Genomic DNA, 26,781 nt, shown 5'->3' on the forward strand with positions numbered 1-26,781 from the left:
TGGCTTACCCTCCTTGTGAAGGGTGTCAATGATTGTCTTCTGGACAACTGTCAGATCAGCAGTCTTCCCCATGATTGTGTAGCCTAGTGAACCAACCTGAGAGACCATTTTGAAGGCTCAGGAAACCTTTGCAGGTGTTTTGAGTTGATTAGCTGATTGGCATGTCACCGTATTCTAATTTTTTGAGATAGTGAATTGGTGGGTTTTTGTTAAATGTGAGCCAAAATCATCACAATTAAAAGAACCAAAGACTTAAACTACTTCAGTCTGTGTGCATTGAATTTATTTAATACACGAGTTTCACAATTTGAGTTGAATTACTGAAATAAATGAACTTTTCCACGACATTCTAATTTATTGAGATGCACCTGTATATATATACACACGACAGTAGTTATTTTTACTCAAGCTAACACAATAATTTATGTCAAAGTTTTATTGCTTAGATTACATAGATATCCATTTTAATTATTGTACAATACACAATATGGCAAGTAGAATTTACAACTAGCAAATTAATTTACAGCAAGAGCAAATTTCCCAGATAAGTGTGCTTACAGATGTCTGTCTCACAACCCTTTAGCCTCACAACCCTTCACTCACTCACAAATGAACAATGTGAACTTTAAGGCTTCCGAATCACCTCCGTTGTTTTGTACAAAAATAGTATTGATGCAGGACACATTTTATCTCAACATTTCTCCTCTTTGTGTCACACAGAGGAAAGTATTTTTGAGCTCACAGTGCAAGGACCTAATTTTCTCCATATGAGATACTGTACTGTAATTTTGATAAGGCAATGCCAAGAACTGTGATCTTCAAAATAAACAAAATTACAACAGATCCTTCTTGAGAGTAAACTTGTGACAAAAGCTGTTGTAAGATTGTAATGTAATTGAATTATATTCACTGTCTGGTTGTGTTAATTAATGTAGCATTGGCTTTTCATCATGACACTTTTTCTCAAGGACAGTCATCAGTTCATCAGTCTGTCCATAATGCAGTGCTGGGGCTGAATGTGTGTTTCACACTCCTTTTGTTATTTTTAATCTCCCCACATTGCCACCTCTAAAAATCGTCCTCCACCACATTCAACACTTTGTTGAAATTCACACCTCCATTCATTTCGTTTGCACTCCAAAGCACCTCTCTCCACACTCGCACTCTATCTCCCTCCACACCTTCCACCCCTCTATCCTTCATTCTGTCTCTCCCTCTCTCTGGCAGAAATGTGCCATCAGCGTATCCAGATCTCGGCGGTCGGCAACTGCATATAGCGAGCTTTCTCCCATCATGCTCAATGCCATGCGCAGGGTGGACCAGATGTTGTCTGACATCACAGTTACTGCTGCACCTGGTCCTCGACCTGCACCTCCCTCCCCATCCCCTGCGGCCTGTCTCTGCAGTGAAAGGGCCTCTAGGAAGTGCTCTACTGCCTCCCTGACAAAGACAAAGGAGAAAAAGCATGAAGCATTACAATTTGTGACATGCTCCATCATTTTGAGTCCCATAAGTGTTATCAAAGTTCCAATTTATCCCATTCATTTTAATACCAGTGGTCCGTGTCTGCTTAACTGTCTCTGGTTTTATGCAAGAAAGTCTCTGTTTTTACATTAATACTTAATACTAAATACTTAATACTATTAATACTAAAGTTATTTTGGTTCTACCACAAACTGTTGCCAAGATAAATCTTTTTAAAGGGGTAGTTCAACCAAAATTTTCTCATTATTCACTCATCCTCGTGTCATTCCAGATGTGTGACTTACTTTCTTCTGCTGAACACAAACACATTTTTTAGAAGAATATCTAAGCTCTGTTGGTCCTAACAATGCAAGTGAATGGTGGCCAGAAGATCCAAAAAGCACATAAAAGCAGGACAAAAGTAATCAATACGACTCCAGTGGTTAAATCCATGTGTTCAGAAGTAATATGATAGGTGTGGGGAAATAAGTTTTTTTTTTTTTTCTTTTTTTTTTTACTATAAATCTCCACTTTCACATTTATCTTCTTTTGTTTTTTGGTGATTCACATTCTTCATGCATATTGCTACCTAATGGTGGGGCTGGTCAAGAGTGGAGATTTGCAGTAAAAAAAGGACTTAAATTTTGATCGGTTTCTCACCCTCACCTATTATATTGTTTCTGAAGACATGGATTAAACCACTGGAGTCTTATGGGTTACTTTTATGCCGCCTTTATGTGCTTTTTGGACCTTCAGAGTACAGGTCACCATTCTCTTGCATTGTATGGACCAACAGAACTGAGATATTTTTCTAAAAATCTTTGTTTGTGTTCTGCAGAAAAAAGTAAGTCATGCACATCTGGGATGGCATGAGTAAATGATGAGAGAATTTTCATTTTTGGGTGAACATTTCCTTTATTGTTGACTGAGTTAGTGACCTGTTCGTGCATAAAACTCTTTTCTGGATCAAACTGACTCATTATACTCATCACCGAGTAGGTCACATTTACTGTATATTGTGTTATTGTTTTGTGGCCTGCTACACATCATCTATTACTAACCTGTGGGCACCCAGGTTGACACAACTGATGCCCAGGTTATATCGGCTGCGTACAAATCCAGGCTGTAACTCCAGTGCTCTTCTGTAAGCAGCTACTGCCTCCTCCGAGTGGTTCCCGTTAGCAAGAGTCGCTCCTAACTTGTTCCACAACAAATAATCCTTCACGTGGGGTTAAGACAAGAAAGAAGAATGTTAATGGGGTTGTTCACACAAAAATGAAAACTCTGTCTTCATATACTCACCCTCATGTTGTTCCACTACTTTTATTCTTTCAGGGAGCGAAACGGAGCTGTTACAAAGAATGACATCCTCAGTCACCATTCACATTTATTGCTTCTTTTTTCCATTAAATGGAAGTGACTGAGGCTGTCATTCTGCTTAACATCTCCCTTATGTTCTATGGAAGAACGAAAGTCATACTGGTTTGGAACAACGTGAGTGTTAATGACTAAATTAATAAATGAAAGAATTTTCATTTTTAGGAGAACTATCACTTTAAAGTCAGCATGAAATGGAAGTTGCGACCTACTTTATTGTATTAAACAAGAAAAAATGTAGGGCGGGGACTTGATTTTATCCATCCGTTGTTGACTGGATTGTGAAAAGTGGGCGTTGCATACCGGAATGGAGGCAGGCCTGAATAAAATTTGCACTTTACAGTTGACAGACACAAACACACACCTACCACTGTGCTGCTTGTGCCAGAGCCAGTTACCGAAAAAAGAACACTTACTTGTGCTGTACATACCAAGATACCTCCAAAAGATGCCTGCATTAAAAAATATCAAATAACTCTAGACACATCCGACTTTGTATTCATTAGTGATCACCTCTGGAAGCATTCAGGCGTGAAATGTCTCGTACACCTCTGCAAATTTGCTGTTTTCCTCCACTTTCGAAATGTAAAACGATAGACGTTGAGAGACTGATGTCTCAGAACATCAGCACTCGGTCGCTTCACTGTTTGTATCACTCTGCTTGTATTCGTGCCATTCTAAACTAAAGTGTAAGAGCAGTGCAGATGTGTAAAAGAGCTACAGTATGTGCGACTTTTAATTTTGTCCTGCGATAGTAAAGATTTTAGCCAGCAGGTGGCGACAACAGACCATTTTTATGTGTTATGAGCCAGTTAAGTTTGACATGCATTGAGTCAGTCTGTCTCTCACTCCATGATTGCACTGTTACAACTACACTGTCTACAATTGGAAAATACAGTTAAACAAACAGCTTTAGCATTAAGACTTATCACAGCTAAGAGACAGAACAGACGGAGTATTCAAAACATACTCACGGCGCTTACATTTTTACGAAAGTTTCCGCATTGTGAGGAGATATAAATATTCGACATGGCGGAGGGGGAGGGGCGGAGGAGGGGGGGTGTATTTGACCAGATTTCCCATTATCTTCAGCAAGCTGACTAACACTACACTACTCTGTGGGACTGGACTCACGACAGACGCAGGTAGTCGCACAAGCTCAATCGCTCTCAAACACACACACACACACACACACACACACATGTTTCTCCAGTAACTTGTTAGAAAAAGTCCAAGCCGTCATTACTAGATGAAAAGTGGTGTTTTCAAATTATTTCTGGAGGCATGTTCGCATCTTTTGAACTAGCAACAGCAGATCCTGATCTGTTGCGTTATAAAGTAGTTACATGCACAAATGTTTTTTTTTTATGTTGTTGTGACAGTTCTTAGTTTTTCTGCATTTTTTATTTACTTGTTCTTTGAACTGTTGAATTAAAGTAATATCACACTCACAATTGTGCTGTATGGACCTAAATCAGCACAGCTGTGATTCCCTGGGGCCGAATCACAGCCGTGCTGATATAGGGTCATACAGCACTATTGCTCGCGTGATATTGCATTAATAAATAGGGTCAATTTTGATTTCATGCCGACTTTAAGTACAATACTGATGAACAATTTGAATTCACAATGTGAATGAGAGTGGACAAACCTGCGGTGTGACAGACAGAGCTGCTGTGAAACAGTCCACAGCCTTGTCATATTCTCCACTCAGGTTGAAGAGAACTCCCAGACCACATTGCAGCTCAGGGTCCACCTGAGTGGGATCAGCGACTGCTGCACTCAAAAACAATGACTGTACTTCATTAAACAGTGCCCTTGGAGGTAAAAGAGAGGTAAAAAAAAAAAAAAAAAAAAAGGAGGGGAAAAGAATTAACTGGTGAGCCTCTAACCTGATAAAGGTCTGCTCTGACAATTATTCCTGAGTCATATTTTCCCTCCTAAGAAATTATTTTAAAATCTGCACTGTCAACTGATTAATGCACAGGACAGTGGACTCAGCTCCCCACAATGTTGTCTGCAGATGGAACTCCACACTTATGTCTGTGTTAGGTGTATTTTTAGACCACTGCTTGCTTATGATTGTGACAAATGTAAGGCTGTTGCTTGGTTACAATGCCCTGTCCAGTGGATTAGTATGTCTCTAATGCAGCAATGGCATAGATTTGTAACAGATCCGAAGAATTGCACTTCTAAATAATGTTTAGAGGAATGTTCCGTCCGTGTTCACTATAAGTTAAGCACAACCGACAGCATTTCTGGTATAAATAATTTTGCGCTGTGCCTCACAGTTACTGTAACACACAGTGGACATTAACAGGAATGCGTGCCAAAGAGATTTAAATCAGAAATGTGACACTTGTATTTTTGTTAAAGCACACAACCCGTTTATTATTTGACCTGTAAAGTTGTCTAAATCTAAAGTTTTTGGATGGGATCACTTATCTACAGGGTTGCTGCACAGTTTTTAAAATCAAATTTAAGAATTTTTAAGACCTTTTTCAAGACCTGAACAAATAAAATTAATACCATATACTCATACCAAGACAAACCCACACAATCTCAAAATAAATCATGTATCACAGACTCTTACATAAACAGGCACACATTCAACATGGCCTTAACATTGCTTGTCAGTAAAACAGTGTAGGATATATGCAAGTTTAAAATACTTATGACATGTTTACCATATATATCACATTAAAATTGGTTTATGTACCATTATATAAATAAATACAAATTAGAGGTTGACCAATATTGGATAATGTGTTGAAAGGCAATGAATTTGCCAATAGTTTTTTAAAATTGGTAGCCTACATTAAATGTTCTTAGTCTTTCCTTAATGTGATGGGGATGGACAGACAGAGGCAACAAGAGTCCAAATTAAATTAAATTCCAGATGCAGTTTATGGTGCAACTAAAATACCAATAACCAGGTAAAAAATAAAAAATCGTATTTTTTGAAGTTTGATAATCACATTAGGTCATATCACGATTCCTGTCTTTCCAACCACAAATTTAAGACCTATTTAAATGATAATTAAGACTTTTGTTGTATCATTTGAGATATTAAAGACTTTTTATGACCTTACATTTTTAAAAACAGAATTTAAGACTTTTTAAGGATCCGTGGGAACCCTGATCTAGGTGGGATGAACTTCTCCAGCATAATTCCCATGGGTGGAGTTGGCTCCATGTAGCTAACTGTTTATGTCACATTCCTTTTGGGTATCCCTGAATGTACTGTGCAAAAGTTACCAGGTTTACTGGCAGTGCGTGGTAATAAAATGTTTGCAATATTTGGGATATACCTTTCCAAAGACAAGAGCAGTGAGCAATTCTATCATAGTAGTCTAGTGCCAACACAAGTCTTGTGGCTATGTTTGAAACTGTATATTTAATGTTTATTGCCTGGCCCTGTGTACTTTCATTGTTAGTGCCTTTCTGTAACAGCAAATTTTTGCTTTAAAAAAAAAAAACTGAGGGATGAGTCAAAATAATGTTCAGAGATAATAAATATTATGCCACAGATGCTGCTGAACACTCCTTTAATGCATTCAAGAATCCTCTTACTCTGGCAGAAGGGATCCAAATCTCTCGCTCTCTTTCTCCTCCCTCACACCCTCCCTCTCCTTCTCTCGCTCATGCTGCTCCAGGATAGGACGGTATTTAGGGTTGTGCCTCAACCAATCACGGAGCGTCTCACAGGCCTGTCTGTGCAGTGACTCATTGGTGAAACTCACAGCTAGAGCCATCAGGGCTATTAGATTGTCCTTTTTCAGTTCAATACATCTGAAGGCAAGAATTGAGACTTGAATTAAAAAGGGAGGGAGCAGTATTGAAGAGCTGAATTGCTTTGCATAGTAAGACTGCAGTAAAAATTCTCACCTGCGGAGGGCGCTGATAGCAGCAAACTCTTGCTCATTCTCCGCCTGGCAGGTGCCCAGATATTGCCAAGCCTGCAGTAGCGCAACACACAGTCAGCATTTCGCAAGGCCAAACAAGAAAGCATAACCCACAGTAAGAATCGCTTGTGACAAAATCATCAGCTTCTGTATATAGGGATTGTACGTTAGGGGTTCTGACCAGCTGGTTGTCTGGCTCTCTTTGAACCGCACTCTCAAAGAGACGTACGGCTCCAGGAATGTCCCCCGCCTCCATCCTCCTCACACCCTCAGCTAACGGATCCTCATGGGACAGGTAGGGGTTGTCGTCTTCAAATTGATATCCCTAAAAGAAAAGTAGAGGCCTGTTCACACCGAGTCTCAAGTTTCACAACGTGAAAGTATAAAGTATTAATTTTACACACAAAGCCTGATGACGAATTTTTGGACATCAGCTTGTGAACAATTAAAAATGTACCAAATATCTGAATAAAAAAGACAATAGAACAATAATATGGCTCTGATTCTGCCACAGGCACATGGACACAGGTAATCACAGCTGTGCTGATATTCAATACAACAGATTGCAAGTGTGATATTGCTTTTAGAAAATGGCTCTATAAACAGACATATCGAGAAACGTACATTTTATACATAATATGGCCAGTTATTTTGTCTATTTTTGCACTGTTAATGAAAACGATTTCCAAAAAAACGAAGGTAGGATCAACATAGACTGACAACCTGTCTGAAAGCAGCAAATACAGACAAGTGGAGTGATACCAACGTTGAAGCTCCTAAGTGTTGTTAAATATCCAAATATTTTAAATAACCAAATATCAGCACTCTTGGAATCCCCCTTGTCCAATCAGATGACAGAATCGGAATGAACTATTTTATAAACTGTAATACAGCACAGGCTAAATACAGCATTCAGAAAATGAATAAAGGTGGAGGTATCAATGCTGTAAAAGGGCACAAATATGCATTATAGAGGTACCTTGTCATAAGAGCTGCTGAGCATTTGGTCAAAGTCAGAGAGCCAGGGGTGAGCTTCAGCATCTCTCTTCGCCATTTCCTCCCACTCCTGCTGGAGTTTCTCCCAGAAATCAACATCACTCTGAACTCACACACACACCAACACACAAGCACCAATTAGTACATGTATGCAAAAGGATTATGCTGAAATCCTTGTGTATGTGTGTAAGAGTGAAGTCTGTCTCACCTCCACTGCCACTTTGGCTTGTTGGAAATCTGGCCCAGAAGTAGTGAACTCATCTACCCAGGATTCTGCTGATTCTGCCGAAACCTACCAAGCACAGCAACATGCCAGACTGTTAACAGCCTCCATTACACAATACAGAGTCTGCAAATGCTTAAGCACTACTCTTAGGAAAAAAGAACAAGAGATTGTGATAAATGAGAGTGGGGGAATAAAGAATGAATGTAATGGAAAAAAGAAAGAGAAGGACCGGGAGGCAGACAGAAGAAAATAAATCTCACCCTCATTCATCCATCTTTTTTTTTCCTCTCTATTTAAAAATAGCCAGCAATGTTCTCGTCTAGAAAGGAACCTTCACTATTGCAGGTAGCTGAAGTGTTTTTCAAGAGCTGGGCATAATGAAACAGTTTCTTAAGTGTGAACAGGGTATTAGCTCCAAATGCCATGTGTCTCGCTGCACTAATTAGGTTAAAAGCACTATTAAAGCAACAGTTTGAATGCTTTAAAGCAATACTTCACCCAAGAATGAAAATTATGTCATAATTTAGTCACCATCATGTTGTTTCAAACCTGTCTGACTTTCTGTCTTATGCAGAATACAAAAATAGATGTTTTAAGCAAAACCGCAATCCGTCTTATCAATACAATGCCAGTGGACGGTGCCTCATTTTAAAGAGGTCATGACATGCCTTTTTTTATTATTTTAACATGTTCCTTGAGGTTCACCTATAATATTAGTAAAGGTTTTTGCACACAAACAGTCATATATTTGTAAGACATGATTATTTTCCAACCTCATTCTTTGCCTCTGTCAGAAACGCTCTGTTTTGGTGCTGCTTCTCCTTTAAGATTCGACAATAAATGGCCACCGTTATGATTGTCTCTCTGCTCTTGACTGACCTGCTCACTACTTGTCATCTCACTGCTCACTGCAACTGGGTGGGGCTACGGAAGTGATGAGGTAAAGTAGGCGATGATGTGTTGCTGTGGATTTAGTCAGATGCAACTTTCTACCACAGTGTGACATCACAATGTGGAGGAAGCAGAGAACGAGCCATTTTGACAGCTTGGTTTCAACAAATTATCTTTTTGTAGTGAGGAGAAAGTTTTAAGTTCTGAAACTTAGTGTTTTTACAGTACAATGGACTCTTGTATGTCAAAAGATCAAGGAAAGTTTAATTCCTTATGTCATGACCCCTTTGAAAGTTTAAAAGTATCATAAAAGAAATAAAACCCAGCATTTTGAGATTTCTAGGTCTCAATATATCAGGTATTTACAGTAAATGTAATCAGGTATCTACTTTGTACAATTTTTGGTGGTAGTACACAGCCCCCTATAGCTGCAGACACCCTCTGAATGGTTCTCGCGGCCTTTGGAAAGGGGCATGAAGCGTCAGTGTTTTATTCTTTGTTGATTCAGAGTCTTGGTGATGGGGCCTTAACAGCTCTTAAGAGCTCTCAGTGAGGACCATGTGGAGAGAAACAATTGTGGTGGTAATTGTAAATTCTAATCTTTGTGGATGTCTTTATTTTCTCTTTGTTTGTTGATTTGTATATTTTTTATTGTCTCAAATATTTTATTTTGTTTGTTTATATGTGCACATTGTGTAATTTAGGCTTTGACCACAGGGGTTGTTGAGGTACAGGGTGGGGTTGGGGAAATAATGGGAGTTAAGTTAATTCTGTGTGTACATGTTTTGTTTATTCCATATTTCACATAAGAATCAATAAACTGTTAATACGAGGAAAAATATCATAAAAGTAGCCCATACGATTTGGTGAGAAATAACCCAAGGTTAGGGCTGTCACGATTATGAAATTTAGCTGACAATTAATTGTCAAATAAATAATTGGGATTATGACAATTAATTGTCTGTTTTAGGGCTTTCACGATTAATTGTCATATAAAATGTCATATTTCTTAAGATGTGCTTTCTGCAGGGGTGCTTCAAACACCTTAAGAAGTCGTTTTTACTTATTTAACTTAAAATATATAAATAAAATAGGCTAATAAAATAGGCACATATGATTTCCTTTTCAGGCTTAAAAAAAACAAACTTACAAATGACATGAGAAATAATGTTTTAAATATCAAAATATTCCTAAATACTTTAAACACGTCTCTCTTTTTGGTCAACTTTAGTTTTGGTCATTTTACATTTGATTATATATATTTTTATAAAAATAAAATATAATTTTCTTATATATATATATATATGACCATATATGCTGTATGTGGTCTTGGTCTGGATCTGGGTCTCGGCTTATGGTCAAGACCGCAGTGTATTACCAGTGCACTGAATGCAATAATTATTTCAACCACTAGTTAGCATGGCATCTTCACTATTACTCAAAATTTGCAAGTACTTCTGCCTCTGTGTCATCATGCATGCTTCTACAAGCACGGTCTCGCTCATCACATGAATGTAAGTCCAAGAACTATGGTCTTAAAACACAAAGCAATCATTAGTGATTTATGGTTATAACTGCCATGCCAGCTATGACTTTATTCGTGGAGCTGTGGGACCCAGTTGTTAGTGAAGGGTATAGCTGCAGGCATTGTTCCAAAAAGGGGTGGTCACTCCAAATCGCCATTGAAGATATAGGGAGCCCCTTACCTAACCCTCTCCCTAACCTGAAACGTGAGTGGAAGTAACAGCTCCTTTTGGAGTTGGTGCAACCCCCTTTTGGAGTAACCCCACCCTCTTTTGGAGATCTCCAACCTGCAGTTATACCTACTTGAATTGTTACGTTGCCGAAGTTGAAGGCGGGAGTGGCCTGTATTCTTATTAGTCGTTAGCAGGAGTAGGGCTGCACAGTTATGACTAAGGGTATGTTCACACTTGGCAGGTTTGGTTCGATTAAAACGAACTCTGGTGCAATTGCTCTGTTAGTACGGTTCATTTGAACAAGTGTGAATGCTGCCATCTGAACCTTGGTGCTCACCAAACATGCACTTTCAAACGAACTCTGGTGCGGTTCGACTGATATATGTATGCAGCATGGACCAAAGACATCTAAACAGACCAATAACAGGATGTGATGTCACAAGATGCAACCCTAAAAATCACATGATTTGATAACACAGAGCGGTAAGAGCGGTGTACACAAAACAAAATGAGCAGAGGGCAAACATGGAGCAATGAGGAGGTTCTTTATAAAGTTCCTTATTAACATTTGGTCCGACGAGCATATTTTCAATATACTGGAAATAAAACACACAAAAATGCTCAGTGATATGTTAAGGGAAAGTGGGTCCAACGAGCACAATTAGCCAAGCAGCCAGCATTGTTTTGGATGATCGGCAAGTTCCGTCGCAAAATATACGTCATAAAAGTTGTCCAATCAGGTTGTGACCTTATCCTTATGCCTTTTGTTTTGTATCTTTAGGTTTGGTGTTAAAAATGCCAGTGTGAACGCTAAGCGAACCAGAACTAAATGTATCATTTTCTTTTTTTGGTCCGGACCAAGAGAACCGAACTACAAGTGTGAACACACCCTAAAATCATAATTGAAGATTATTTCCCTTAATATTGTAACTGCTATTAATATTGATTAGTATACATTTATTGTATGCTGTACTATTTATGTAGCTACACATCCCAAACAAGCTGAGAACTGTGTTCCCGAATTAGTTCATTGCTGTTCTATGCATCAGTAAATCAAGACTTCACATTGTTCCTCTAAGCAGCATGAAAAACAATTGTTATTCAAGTTGTGATTAAATTATATACAAAAAGTGAGCAAAGAACACTCCCTTTATAATCACTGAAACTGTCAGTCACTTCAGTTCAGTATAAATTCACTGACTGAGTACTGCACTCTCCCGTTATAATCAATTAAGCTGTCTACACTGCACAATAAATATCTTATTACGATGTAAATCTTATCTTCACGTTGTTTATGATGAGATTTCTTCTGCACCGGTGACTAACCATATGTTTCCACTGGTGCATTTTGAGTGAAGGTGAGCGCTTTCAATTCATTCCAATGGAAGTCAAGTGCCATGCCCACAAGGTGCATTGTGGGATTGACAGCAATGCAGAGAAAGCGTTGCGTGAAGGTGAGCAAGCGTTTTCAATTAATTCCTATGGAGGTCAAGCGCCACGCTCGCTAAGTGCATTGTGGGATTGACAGTGATGCGGAGAAAGCGTTGAGGGCGGTCGAGAGCATCAAAAAGTTGAGATTTCTCGGCTTTAAAAAAAATAAAAATAAAATAATATATATTTATTTATCACACATTATACATTTTTGCACATATACAGTGAAATTCTTTTTTTCACATATCCCAGCTAAGCTGGGGTCAGAGTGCAGTGTCAGCCATGATACGGCACCCCTGGAGCAGTTAGGGTCAAGGGCCTTGCTCAAGGGCCCTGCTCAAGGGCCCAACAGTGGCATCTTGGTGGTGCTGGGGCTTGAACCCCCGACCTTCTGATCAGTAACCCAGAGCCTTTAACCGCTGAGCCACCACTGCCCCAAATGTGCCTCAGTGACGTCTGTCATAAGCGCTTAAAATTTGCCTTTAATGCTGAAGTTTCTGTTGGATTTAGTGCTTTAATATCATAATGTATATTTCAGGCTTCAAACAGACTTCAAATCTGAAACACAATTATTTAATAAAGTTTATTTAATAATGGGTCTTATGGGGTCTAGTCTTAGTCTGGATCTGGGTCTCGAGGGGTCTAGTCTTGGTCTGGATCTTGGAAGGTCTGCTCTTGACTACATCTCTGGTATGAACCAGGAACATTTGCCACGATTACACGATCGTAAAGTGAAACCGGAGCGCTTTGCATTCACTATCAAAGTTTATACTTGTTTGTTTATATTTTTGTGGGAGTTTGGCGCAAGCCTCTGCTGACAGCACACGCATCAAGAGCTCTCGAAAAGCGCTTCAAAGAAAAAGAAAAACAAAGGCTTCACGCGCTCTTCCGGACAGGAGCTGGTTGACGTCTGCGGTGCGGCTCAGTGACGCTCGGACTCTAATTAAATTTAAACATAAATGCACCATTCATTGCATTTATACAGTATATTTGCTTAAAATGCCCTTATTTTGGCATTAAAATATGATTGGAATTTGAATGCCCAATAACTGCGAGATAACCGCCATTATTGGGCATTCAAATTGAAATCAAAATGTCCGATCAAATGACCGTAATCAGACGGTTATTTAATAATCGCAACAGGCCTACCCAGTGTAGTTGTTTTTTGCACAAAACCACACAGGTTCTCGTGTGAATCACTGTGAACGAGCTTCCCTCATTGCGCTCATGTACACACAATGGATGACAAGATTTTCACATAAAAATTACTTACATTTCAGGTTGTTTCTCACCAAAACCTATCATATGTCTTCAGAAGACTTGGAATATGATGCACAAGTCACATGGACTTCAATTAAATTTGTGGGTGATTTTTTAAGCTTTAAAGCAAGATTTTCATTAAAACATCTCCTTTTGTGTTCCACATGAGAAAGAAAGTCATACTGTTTTGGAACATATGAGGGTGAGTAAATTATGACAGAATATTTGGGTGAACTAATTCTTTATAACGGAATACCTATTCCTTTATTACAGGATGTATTTTGGTCAGCAGGGGCTAATTAAGATAACGTAAATGACAAGACTACAAAAAGGACAAAACATTAATTGCAGGACTACTACATCCCTGTTGTCAGGTGGTAAGGGTTCCTACCTGCCTGGCGATAGTAGCCCATTGCTCTGCATGTTTAGCTTTAATTTTGTCATTCTTCTTTTTGCACTCTCGGGTTTCCACTTGCACAGTCTCTTCCCCTGATTCCAGGAACTGAGCAGCCCAATTCAGACAGAGGGTAGGGAGGGGTATTTATGGACATTGAGGTTTTGGTGTGGGATTGTTAAGGATAGCAAGGAAATGTAGATATGGATGTAAGTTAAAAGGTTAAAATGTAGGGATCAAGATGTCATGACGATCGTCCATGACAAAAGGAAGAAGGAAATATCACAATTAAACTATAGCTCATTTGAACCATGGAATAAAACCAAGATTACTGTTTAGAAACAAGGAACACCTTTCTAGGGCCAGTTTCCCAACATAGTTTAATACTAGTCCTGGACAACTGTGATTTTTCCATTGGAAAAAAACTAAAGTGCCTCCCAAACAGCACACTTCTGGATGATTCTACGTCATTTTAAAGTGCAAGTAGCACGAGTAGTATGTTAACACTGACAATGGAACAAAAAGAAGTGTACAAATACCCGGATAATGCACTTCTTCCATCCAATGAAATGCAATTTGAATGCTTTCCAATAACCCCTTGCTGTGTGAATATGTAAGTTAATTAAGATCCATGTGTTGAACTGAGGATGCTAAGGCGCTAAAGATAGCGGCAACACATTTTAATGCGTTTGAAATGTCACTTCTGTCGGCAGTTAAATGGTGAATGCTTCTGTGTAGTAAAAATCGTAAAGTGTTCCGTTTGGGACAATACTACACTTTGAAAATTCATAAACATCATGGCTGAGTGCATTGTGTATATTGTAAGTGCATAGTGTATAGTGTGCCATTTGGGACACAGTTTAGGACTAGACTTGGCCTTTGTGCAGAAACCAACCCCTAAAACAAGTCAAGATATCCAAAGTTGGATTTCTTATGGGTAATTATTTAATACAAAGGAGTGCACATTGACAAGGATTGATAGTATGCCATGTAGTTTGGGCTAATTTTGCCTAGCAGCTTGAGAAGCGCCAAGATGGCTGCCAGGAGTCTTTAGTTGCACCCTTTGCAGTATTTCCTCTAATGGAGGAGCAGGGAGGGGCTCGTACCTGGTTGAGGCTGGAGGCCCAGTGCTGTGCCTCCATGGCCTGTGCTTTATCAGTGAGCTCTTTTCCTGTTCTGTCCTCCACAGTCACACTGCCCTCGCCAATCTGCCTAATGAACCGCAGGAACTACACAATAACAACAACAACAACAGCTATTACACATCTACTGCTAACAGGGAACATAAAGAGGTATGTGTTCATTGGCGATGCACTGAACACACACGCACACATTCATAAGTCCACCACTGGTTTCTTCTTGACAGTTGTATTCAGACACAAGTCAACCACAGAGAGGAAGGAAACACAGCCAAAGACAAAACGGTTCCCATATCACACCATAAAGCATGGGCAGAGTTAAATGAAAAAGAGAGAGAAAGCCAAATAGGAGAAGAAATGTCCATGAAAACATGAAAGATGTCACATCACATGATCATCTGCCACAAGTCAAAAATAAACCTAAATAGTAGGGATGGGCATTTGGTCATTTTGTCTACTCGAGTCCTCGGACTAAGTTCACGTCGAGTACTCGAGGGGCAATGACATGTACATAACTGTATATATAATAACATGCCTGACAAATGTCTTTGGCTGCTGCATTGTGTCTTGTTGTTCCAGTGTATCATCTATTTATAGGCGTTACAAAACAATTGGTTACAAAATGTACAAAAGATTGCATAATCAATGCATCATATTTTGTCGTTATGTGAAGATTCGCTGCCCAACTCGATGAAAGAATGTGCACAACGCACGTCTGTCTGTTCTTCCTTCAGGTTACCATAGTAATCCAAGTAAGTGTGCACTAGTTTTTTTAGTAGCTGTCTGAACCGTCTATTTTCAAATCGCGGTTGGCTTAACAGGAGACACCATAACCATCGCGTTTTTAATGTGTGTGTTAAGTTGAAGTTCAGTTTTGAAGACGCTGCATTCTGATGCCGCGATGCTCCATACTGCTGTTGCTGTGATGATTCATGAAGCGTTCCATTCAACTCGGAGAGTCAGAATTTCCACCTTTCAACTGGGGAAAGTGCAACGGAATGACACATTATTATGTCAGATCTTCTAACTTGGAAACTTGTGCGGAAATCTTCAACTCACATTTCGTCGAGATACAGGTGTGTTACGTCACTCAAACATTTCGGCCCCCAGGGCAGGAAGGTTTACAGTCAGTGACAAACATTTACTTTTATTAAATAATATCCATTAATTTCTTACATAAAATTATAATAAAACGTGTTTAGTAAACGTTTTGCAGAGACAGGTGTTCAAAACACGGTGAATTACACTCTCTTTTTATTACCATAATGATAGCATTGCAGCGTTGTATATCAGTTTGATTACTATAAGTCATCTCTGACAATCAATATACCCCTCAAAATCACAACGTAATCAATCTCAAAATTTAAAATAAGCTCCCTCTTTGACACGTTTGTGTTTAGTTGTCAGGTAACTGTCAATGAATTTCAAATGAAGTGAAAAGTCACATCATGCATGATCACCATCGATCATCGTTTTCATGATCGATCACTGCTGCCACATCCGAGTACTCGTGCCCATCCCTACTAAATAGAAGGTTAATGTAAAGCTTTAACCTGTCTTTTTATTATCCACTTTAGAAGCACAATTTGGAAAATTCCTAAAGCTACAAGATGTAAATTAAAGATCCATTGAGACCACATTAACACAGTTTTAGTCAAACTAAAGTGATCCCTTGTGACAGATCATTTGTGCGATGTGGAATTGTTGAAAGCAGAGCACATTTATTCTGAAATAGTTACACTTTGTGTAACTATACACAAGTGTCCAGCAAAATTATCATTATGTTCATAAACTAACAGTACCCAAATCCTCATAAACTAATGGTACCTTCGCACCCAATGTGTGTGGTTTAGGAGCAATACACAGTACTGTGCAAAAGTCTTTGGCCCATTACATTTTTCACAAAAACATTTGTCTTAAAACTAAATTTCAACATTCCCTTTGCAAACAGAATTGAATAGAAGAACAAGAAGCCCTACAACAGATGTCATGGTCCCCACAGAGCCCAGATCATTGAGTCTGTCTGGGATTACATGAAGAGACAGAAACAATCGAGACAGCCTAAATAGACAGAGAACTGTGGCAAGTTCTCCAAGAAGTTTGGAACATCCTATCTGCAACAACCAAGAAAAACTGTGTCCAGGTGTACCTTGGAGAATCGGTGCTGTTTTGAAGGTAAAGGTTGTCATGATTACTTTTTTATGTTTACTGGACTTTGTATAACATTAAGTGATAAATGAAAACTATTTATGGCATTAATTTTGAAGACATCCTCACTATACCAAATTTTTAAAAAGCGCCTAAAACTTTTGCACAGTATTGTATGTATATTAGTTTAATACATCTATTTATGTGTTTGACTAAAGTCCTCCAAAGTACAGGTCAAAGAACGCTTAAACAACACAGACCATAGCAGGAGACCTGCCTCTGTTCTCACCTCTGTGTTTTGCAGTTTAGGGTCATCCACTTTGGCAAGGAGCTCATTTGCAGTTTGCCTTAGTTCTTCCCCTGACTGATATTCTTGTGTCCTGATAAGGTTAAAATATAATAATGGATTCATTAGGATATAATGGCTGGTGGATAGTAGTAACTAATTTTGACATCATAACTTATACTACATCAAACCGTATAAGATAACAGAGCTTAGTACAATAATAACAAAAAGACATTCCAAATCTTTGTCAATGGTGTACCAACAATATTTTGACTCTAACTTGCTTCTAAAACACAATAAAGACCTTTTTTCAAGGTTAGATCACTCTAGAAGGTTAGAACCTTTTCTCTCTCTGAAAAATGTTAACAGCACTATTAACATCTATTCCTTATTTGATATAACCATAAGCCCTATTCGGTTTTTTGGCTAACTCAAGGGTCCTCTGAGAAATCGAATCCTGTCAGAATGTGTTTGTCTGTAATTGCTGAAACGGAACTCTCACAATGCTTCTCCTGATGTATTCTGATCTGAACTACTGTTAAGATCGCACTTATGCACGACAATCTTTGCCTGCTGCACACCTTTAAAATTTAGATTTATTTTACCATCCGAAGAAAAAATAAGAAAATAAAATCAACAAGGAGAGCCAAATCGTGGACACTGCCAAGACTAGCCACTGTCAGGTAAGATGCTCACCTTAATTTCTCAGCTCAGTTACGTAATGTTATAATTATATAATTCACAGATACTGTAAGTCTTGTTTATTTCAGTGGTTTTATTATAAGCAGGCGCTTCTATAAACTAATTTGAAGTTTATTTTAAGAGGCTTTTTAAAATAAGTAATTTATTATGTATAATTAATACATTTAAATTAAATCAATAAATTCATTATTTGAATTTTTTTTAAATCATACGTCATTTTAAATTTAAACAGATAAAGTTTAAAAGATAAGTAAATTTTATCACCTAAATGAATTCAATGAGTTCAATCTTCTGTAATGCCCACATCTAGAAAACAGTACATGACAGACATCGGATGTTGATAATTGTAACTAAAACATCGTTTAAAAACTAATCCCGTCCGAATAGGGCTATAGATACATAGTCTAATTTACGCATATTATTTTTATGTCATTCTTTCTATATTACTCCACCTCTAATTAAAATAAAATACCATTCTTTGTCTTGTTCCCTCTCCCCCAAATCTCCCAGCCACAACTTCTCCTCTGATTGCTCCAAGTACTCTTCTGCCCAGCGGCCAGGGTCTATGAAACAGGGGGAAGGGAATTGAATATGGTAGAAGACGACAGAAGAAAGAGTGAAGCTATAAGAGAAAATGAAAGATAGCTGGGCAAAGATGAGTGAAGAATTGTCAGCTCCATCTAATGACATCTTCAATTAAAATAACGCACTTAAAATGTATATTAACCTGCCACTTCACTGATAAATTCTCTGGTCCAATCAGCATCAGCTGGATCTAAACCAGCTTGCCCAGGAGAAGAGGTGGAGTCAGCACCAGACAGGAACTCTGCTGCCCAATCGCCAGACAATGCCAGGGCAGCCACGTCAGGAGCTGGGAATTGGAAAGTTATATGGTTGGTTATGGCACACTAATGAGTGCTGAAATCTGTCTGTCTGTGTTCATGTATGCTACCTCTCTGTGGAGCCTGTCTGTAGCTCTGTTGATCTATCTGCTGCATTTCCTCCAGCAGTTGCCCCATATCAAAACTGTGGGGAGGTCGTTGTGGGCCCTGCAGAAACTCACTCACCAGCTGGATTTCCAAAAACAGCAGACCATTATTACAGTAAGAACACAGGACATGACCACAGACCTTTCGGGTATGCTCAAACCGAACGTGTTCTTGCACTAAAAAAGCAAGACACAGAGCACAGGTGTCTTGAGATGCATTTTTAACAGTTCTTTTTTTTACCTAACACTGAGTCTAAAAAATGCTTTAAAAAAGACAGAAAGACATGGTGATATGGTCAAAGACATCCATCTAGGCCATGTTTACATGGAAGATAATTTCAAATCAGGACGGATGCAAAAACCTGTTCGGTGAGAACGGCCACTAAGACCTCCATCACAATAACACAATCTGAGCAGATGAAAATAAAACAAGGCATAAAAATACACTTTGATACATAAGGCCAAAATACACACCTCCTCTTCAGAGGCTATTTCAATTGGAGTAGGAGGAATCTATGGGGAAAAAACAGAGAGTATAAAGAAAGACAGAATCAAAAAGAGAAGTGTCAAAACAGCTGGGAAAAACAGCTTTAAACTCACAACTTCAGCATTAAGGCTCATCACAGCTGAGAGACACAACAGATTGATTAATTACACAAACTCAAGGCGCTTACCTCTTACCAAAGTTTCCACATTGGAGAGGACATACTGTTTGGTTTCTATAGTGAATGACTCTTGGGTATCGGTTACCACGAAATAGGGAGGAATACCCCACTTGGACGGCTATTTTTCCACAGAGAAAATAGGATGCATTTGACAAAAATGACATTATCTTCAGAAAGCTGACTAACAAACTACAGCATCTCTGCTTGGGAGTATCAACAGACACAGGTGATCGCACACCCTCCATATCTCTCTCTCTCAAACACACACATCCATCCTTGTTTCTCCAATAAATTGTTGGAAACAGCCCAAGCCGTTATACTAGTTCTAAAGTGACGTTTTTGAGAGGCTTGGATGCATCACTTGGTTTGAACCAGCAACGGCAGATTCTGATCCGTCGCATAAGAAAGTAGTTACGTGCACAAATGTGTTTTTTTGACACTGTACTCAGTTTTTCCAAATGTCTTTATTTTATTTACTTCAACACCGATCAGTCATGTTGTATGGTCCTAAATCAGCACTGCTGTGATTACCTATGGCACTCGTGCCTGTGGCCGAATCACAATAGCGCTGATGTAGGGCCATATCGCACTCTTGCTCGTGTGATATATCTATATATATGTATGCATGTACAGTATATATATAGTATATATATATATATATATATATATATATACAGTATATATATATATATATATATATATATATATATATATATATATGATATATATATATATATATATACAGTTGAAGTCAGAAGTTTACATACACCTTAGTCAAATACATTTAATCTTAGTTTTTCACACTTCCTGATATTTAATCGTAAAAAACATTTCCTGTCTTAGGTCAGTTAGGATCTCTACTTTATTTTAAGAATGTGGAATGTCAGAATAATAGTAAAGAGAATTTATATATATACAGTGGCATGCAAAAGTTTGGGCACCCCTGATCAAAATTTCTGTTGCTGTGAATAGCTAAGCGAGCAAAAGATGGCCTGATTTCCAAAAGGCTTAAAGTTAAAGATGACACATTTCTTTAATATTTTAAGCAATTTTACATTTTTATATTCATCTTTTACAGTTTCAAAATAACAGAAAAGGAAAAGGGCCCGAAGCAAAAGTTTGGGCACCCTGCATGGTCAGTACTTAGTAACACCCCCTGGCAAGTATCACAGCTTGTAAAATCTTTTTGTAGCCAGCCAAGTATCTTTCCATTTTTGTTTGGGGGATTTTCGCCCATTCTTCCTTGCAAAAGGCTTCTAGTTCTGTGAGATACTTGGGCCGTCTTGCATGCACTGCACTTTTGAGGTCTATCCATAGATTTTCAATGACGTTTAGGTCGGGGGACTGTGAGGGCCATGGCAAAACCTTCAGCTTGCGCCTCTTGAGGTAGTCCATTGTGGATTTTGAGGTGTGTTTAGGATCATTATCCTGTTGTAGAAGCAATCCTGTTTTCATCTTCAGCTTTTTTACAGATGGTGTGATGTTTGCTTCCAGAATTTGCTGGTATTTAATTTAATCCATTCTTTCCTCTACCAGTGAAATGTGCTCCTGTGCCACTGGCATCAACACAAGCCCAAAGCATTATTGATCCACCCCTGTGCTTAACAGATGGAGAGGTGTTCTTTTCATGAAATTCTGCACCCTTTTTTCTCCAAACATACCTTAGCTCATTGCGGCCAAAAAGTTATATTAAATTCATCAGTCCACAGGACTTGTTTCCAAAATGCATCAGGCTTGTTTAGATGTTCATTTGCAAACTTCTGAAGCTGAAATTTGTGGTGAGGATGCAGGAAAGGTTTTCTTCTCATGACTCTTCCATGAAGGTCATATTTGTGCAGGTGTCGCTGCACAGTAGATCAGTGCACCACTACTCCAGAGTCTGCTAAATCTGCTAAATAATTCCTTAAGGTCTTTTGCAGTCAAACAGGGGTTTTGATTTGCCTTTCTAGCAATCCTAAGAGCAGTTCTCTCTGAAAGATTTCTTGGTCTTCCAGACCTCAACTTGAACTCCACCGTTCCTGTTAACTGCCATTTCTTATTTACATTATGAATTGAGGGAACGGCTACCTGAAAACACTTTGCTATCTTCTTATAGCATTCTCCTGCTTTGTGGGCATCAATTATTTTAATTTTCAGAGTGCTAGGCAGCTGCTTAGAGGAGCCCATGGCTGCTAATTGTTGGGACAAGATTTGAGGAGTCAGAGTATGTATAAAGCTTTGAAATTTGCATCACCTGGCCTTTCCAAATGATAACTGTGAACAAGCCATAGCCCTAACAAGCTCTTTTTACAAGGTCTGAGACCTTGGTAGAAGTTATCTGAGAGCTCAAATCTCTTAGTGTGCCCAAACTTCTGCATGGTGCTCCTTTCCCTTTTTTCACTCTAAAATTGTACAAAATAAAAATAATACACTAATATTGCTTAAAATGTTGAAAAGAATGTTTCATCTTTAACTTTCACAGATCAGTTCATCTTCTTCTCACTTAACTATTCACAGCAACAGAAATTTTGACCAGGGGTGCCCAAACATTTGCATGCCACTGTATATACAGTTGTGCTCAAATGTTTGCATACCCTGACAGAAATTGTGAAATTTTGGCATTGATTTTGAAAATGTGACTGATCATGCAAAAAAAAAAAAAAAAAACTGTCTTTTATTTAAGGATAGTGATCATATGAAGCCATTTATTATCACATAGTTGTTTGGCTCCTTTTTAAATCATAATGATAACAGAAATCACCCAAATGCACTGAGCAGGCTAGATACTGAGCCATGGGGAGCAGAAAAGAACTGTCAAAAGACATGTGTAACAAGGTAATGGAACTTTATAAAGATGGAAAAGGATACAAAAAGATATCCAAAGCCTTGAAAATGCCAGTCAGTACTGTTCAATCACTTATTAAGAAGTGGACAATTCGGGGATCTCTTGATAACCAAGCCAAGGTCAGGTAGACCAAGAAAGATTTTGGCCACAACTGCCAGAAGAATTGTTCGGGATACAAAGAAAAACCCACAGGTAACCTCAGGAGAAATACAGGCTGCTCTGGAAAAAGAAGGTGTGGTTGTTTCAAGGAGCACAATATGATGATACTTGAACAAAAATGAGCTGCCTGGTCGATTTGCCAGAAAGAAGCCTTTACTGCGCCAATGCCACAAAAAAGCTCGATTACAATATGCCCGACAACACCTTGACCTGCCTCACAGCTTCTGGCACACTGTAATTTGGAGTGACGAGACCAAAATAGAGCTTTATGGTCACAACCATAAGCGCTATGTTTGGAGAGGGGTCAACAAGGCCTATAGTGAAAAGAATACCATCCCCACTGTGAAGCATGGTGGTGGCTCACTGATGTTTTGGGGGTGTGTGAGCTCTAAAGGCACGGGAATCTTGTGAAAATTGATGGCAAGATGAATGCAGCATGTTATCAGAAAATTGTGGCAGACAATTTGCATTCTTCTGCACGAAAGCTACGCATGGGACACTCTTGGACTTTCCAGCATGACAATGACCCTAAGCACAAGGCCAAGTTGACCCTCCAGTGGTTACAGCAGAAAAAGGTGAAGGTTCTGGAGTGGCCATCACAGTCTCCTGACCTTAATATCATCGAGCCACTCTGGGGAGATTTCAAACGTGCGGTTCATGCAAGACGACCAAAGACTTTGCATGACCTGGAGGCATTTTGCCAAGACGAATGTGCAGCTATACCACCTGCAAGAATTTGCAGCCTCATAGACAACTATTACAAAAGACTGCACGCTGTCATTGATGCTAAAGGGGGCAATACACAGTATTAAGAACTAAGGGTATGCAGACTTTTGAACAGGGTTCATTAAATTTTTTTCTTTGTTGCCATGTTTTGTATTATGATTGTGCCACTCTGTTATAACCTACAGTTGAATATGAATCCCATAAGAAATAAAAGAAATGTTTTTTTGCCTGCTCATTTTTTCTTTAAAAATGGTACATACAGTATATTACGTATATGTATGCAAACTTTTGAGCACAACTGTATCTAGTGGATATAGGTGGCACTTCAGCACATAACATACACAACACATTACAGTTTAAATCGTCTTGCATCGCCTTGCCGGACAGCATTTCATAGGTCCTGACTTCGATCTCTCACCCTCCGTGCAAAACAAGCTAAATTCCATTATATTAGCTAGGCTGATGAAAGTGGTTAGGAAATGTTTTCAATTGCTATAGTTTACTCTACTTGCTCTGTAGTGTTATGTTGCTATGGTTACAAACAGCGCATTAATATCGGATGGTGATTAAAACTGAACCGAACTACCTGTGCATTCATTGGTTTGAACTGCACACATTCCAGCCAATCAGAATCGAGTATTAGAACAGACCATGGTATGTATGTGTGTATATGTATGTATGTATGTGTGTATATGTATGTATATATATATTACACACACACACACACACACACACACACACACACACACACACATTCACTACCGTTCAAAAGTTTAGGGTTACTTATTCTTTATTTTTATTTTTTTTCACATTTTAGAATAATAGTAAAGTCATCACAACTATGGAATAATAGAAATGGAAATATGGGAATTATGTTGTGAAAAAATCCAAAATAAATCAAAACTGTGTTATATTTTAGCATCTTCAAAGCAGTCACCCTTTGCCTAGAATTTGCAGAAATTCTCAACCAACTTCTTGAGGTATCACCCTGGGATGCTTTTTAAACAGTATTGAAGGAGTTCCCATCTATATGCTAGGCACTTAGTGGCTGCTTTTCTTAATTATTCGGTCCAAGTCATCCATTTAAAAAAAAAAATTTTTTTTATAACATTTTAGTTTTGTAATGAAACAAATTAATATGGTGGCATAATCATATTTTTGTCTACAAAACTAATTTCAAACATTTAAGCATAAGCCTTCAGATCAAAAAGTTTTTAAGATCATGAGAAACATTTCAGTCAAGTGTTTCAAAACTTCTGAACGGTAGTGTGTGTGTGTGTATATATATATATATATATATATATATATATATATATATATATATATATATATATATATATATATATATATATATATACATACATATATATATACACACATACAGTTGAAGTCAGAAGTTTACATACACTTAGGTTGAAGTCATTAAAACAAATTTTTTAACCACTCCACAGATTTCATACAAGCAAACCATAGATTTGTTTAGGAAGTTTAGGACATCTACTTTGTGCATGACACGAGTAATTTTTCCAACAATTGTTTACAGACAGATTGTTTCACTTTTAATTGACTATATCACAATTCCAGTGGGTCAGAAGTTTACATACACTAAGTTAACTGTGCCTTTATCCAGCTTGGAAAATTCCAGAAAATTATGTCAAGCCTTTAGGCAATTAGCTTCTGATAGGCTAATTGGAGTCAATTGGAGTCAATTGGAGGTGTACCTGTGTATGTATTTTAAGGCCTACCTTCAAACTCAATGCCTTTTTGCTTGACATCATGGGAAAATCAAAAGAAATCAGCCAAGACCTCAGAAAAAAACTGTAGACCTCCACAAGTCTGGTTCATTCTTGGGAGCAATTTCCAAACGCCTGAAAGGTCCACGTTCATCTGTACAAACAACAGTACGCAAGTATAAACACCATGGGACCATGCAGCCGTCATACCACTCAGGAAGAAGACGCATTCTGTCTCCTAGAGATGAACGCAGCTTGGTGCGAAAAATGCAAATCAAATCAATCACAGAACAACAGCAAAGGACCTTGTGAAGACGCTGGAGGAAACAGGTAGACAAGTATCTATATCCACAGTAAAACGAGTCCTATATCGACATAACCTGAAAGGCTGCTCAGCAAGGTTTGCTTGTGCACATGGGGACAAAGATCTTACTTTTTGGAGAAATGTCCTCTGGTCTGATGAAACAAAAATTGAACTGTTTGGCCATAATGACCATTGTTATGTTTGGAGGAAAAAGGGTGAGGATTGCAAGCTGAAGAACACCACCCCAACCGTGAAGCATGGGAATGGCAGCATCATGTTGTGGGGGTGCTTTGCTGCAGGAGGAACTGGTGCACTTCACAAAATAGGGCATCGCGAGGAAGTTAAATTATGTGGATATATTGAAGCAACATCTCAAGACATCAGCCAGGAAGTTAAAGCTTGGTCAAAAATGGGTCTTCCAAATGGGTAATGACCCCAAGCATACCTCCAACGTTGTGGCAAAATGGCTAAAGGACAACAATGTCAAGGTATTGGAGTGGCCATCACAAAGCCCTGACCTCAATCCAACAGAAAATTTGTGGGCAGAACTGAAAAAGCGTGTGCGAGCAAGGAGGCCTACAAACCTGACTCAGTTACACCAGTTCTGTCTGGAGGAATGGGCCAAAATTCCAGCAACTTATTGTGAGAAGCTTGTGGAAGGCTACCCAAAACATTTGACCCAAGTTAAACAATTTAAAGGCAATGCTGCCAAATTCTAAAAAAGTGTATGTAAACTTCTGACCCACTGGGAATGTGATGAAAGAATAAAAGCTGAAATAAATAATTCTCTATACAATTATTTTGACATTTCACATTCTTTATTTTCTTTTTTCTTTTTTTCTTTTCTCCCTTGTTCTGCCCAGTTTGGAATGCCCAATTCCCAATGCACTCTAAGTCCTCGTGGTGGCTTCAATCCGGGTGGCGGAGGATGAATCTCAGTTGCCTCCACATCTGAGACCGTCAACCCACGCATCTTATCACGTGGCTTGTTGAGCGCATTACCGCGGAGACAGCGCATGTGGAGGCTTCACGCCATCCACAGTGGCATCCACGCACAACTCACCACGCGCCCCACTGAGAGCAAACCACATTATAGTGACCACGAGGAGATTACCCCATGTGACTCTACCCTCCCTAGCAACCGGGCCAATTTAGTTGCTTAGGAGACCTGGCTGGTGTCATTCAGCACACCCTGGATTTGAACTCGCGAACTCCAGGGGTGGTAGTCAGCATCTTTACTTGCTGAGCTACCCAGGCCCCGACATTCACATTCTTAAAATAAAGTAGTGATCCTAACTGACCTAAGACAGGGAATGTTTTCTATGATTAAATGGCAGGAATTGTGAAAAACTGAGTTTAAATGTATTTGGCTAAGGTGTATGTAAACTTCTGACTTCAACTGTATATAAATACAGTATTACATACATATATATTTTTTTTTAATGAACAAAACGTTTAGCAGCTTA

The 26,781-nt window shown here is 38.7% G+C and overlaps 1 protein-coding gene and 2 long non-coding RNA genes across 6 annotated transcripts in view; 2 read left to right on the forward strand and 1 right to left on the reverse strand.

Moving 5' to 3' along the window:
• Positions 1–421: 421 nt before the first annotated feature.
• The window catches only part of LOC127452725 (peroxisomal targeting signal 1 receptor-like), a 28,066-nt gene continuing 1,706 nt past the window's right edge, over positions 422–26,781 (reverse strand). For 2 of the 4 annotated variants that reach the window (XM_051718378.1, XM_051718379.1), the window contains 15 exons: positions 19,379–19,417; positions 18,869–18,986; positions 18,644–18,787; positions 18,389–18,479; positions 17,218–17,308; positions 14,748–14,870; positions 13,639–13,749; positions 7,951–8,034; positions 7,726–7,845; positions 6,928–7,071; positions 6,730–6,800; positions 6,415–6,633; positions 4,493–4,658; positions 2,526–2,683; positions 422–1,440 (listed from right to left, as the gene is read on the reverse strand). In XM_051718378.1, the coding sequence (XP_051574338.1) occupies positions 1,200–1,440; positions 2,526–2,683; positions 4,493–4,658; positions 6,415–6,633; positions 6,730–6,800; positions 6,928–7,071; positions 7,726–7,845; positions 7,951–8,034; positions 13,639–13,749; positions 14,748–14,870; positions 17,218–17,308; positions 18,389–18,479; positions 18,644–18,787; positions 18,869–18,986; positions 19,379–19,417 (1,920 nt within the window). In that variant the 3' untranslated portion in view covers positions 422–1,199. The remainder of the gene's footprint in view (positions 1,441–2,525; positions 2,684–4,492; positions 4,659–6,414; positions 6,634–6,729; positions 6,801–6,927; positions 7,072–7,725; positions 7,846–7,950; positions 8,035–13,638; positions 13,750–14,747; positions 14,871–17,217; positions 17,309–18,388; positions 18,480–18,643; positions 18,788–18,868; positions 18,987–19,378; positions 19,418–26,781) is intronic. The other 2 variants (XM_051718380.1, XM_051718381.1) reach the window with 2 other exon arrangements.
• Positions 14,998–18,637, forward strand: LOC127452730 (uncharacterized). Its single transcript, XR_007899304.1, has 3 exons — positions 14,998–15,856; positions 16,732–16,955; positions 18,427–18,637. It is a non-coding gene; the product is annotated as an uncharacterized LOC127452730 (long non-coding RNA).
• LOC127452729 (uncharacterized) lies at positions 18,671–26,776 on the forward strand. The gene is made up of 3 exons (XR_007899303.1): positions 18,671–18,809; positions 18,924–19,019; positions 26,179–26,776. It is a non-coding gene; the product is annotated as an uncharacterized LOC127452729 (long non-coding RNA).

Source organism: Myxocyprinus asiaticus, chromosome 15 (genome assembly GCF_019703515.2).
Source record: "Myxocyprinus asiaticus isolate MX2 ecotype Aquarium Trade chromosome 15, UBuf_Myxa_2, whole genome shotgun sequence".
Classification (NCBI taxonomy): domain Eukaryota; kingdom Metazoa; phylum Chordata; class Actinopteri; order Cypriniformes; family Catostomidae; genus Myxocyprinus; species Myxocyprinus asiaticus.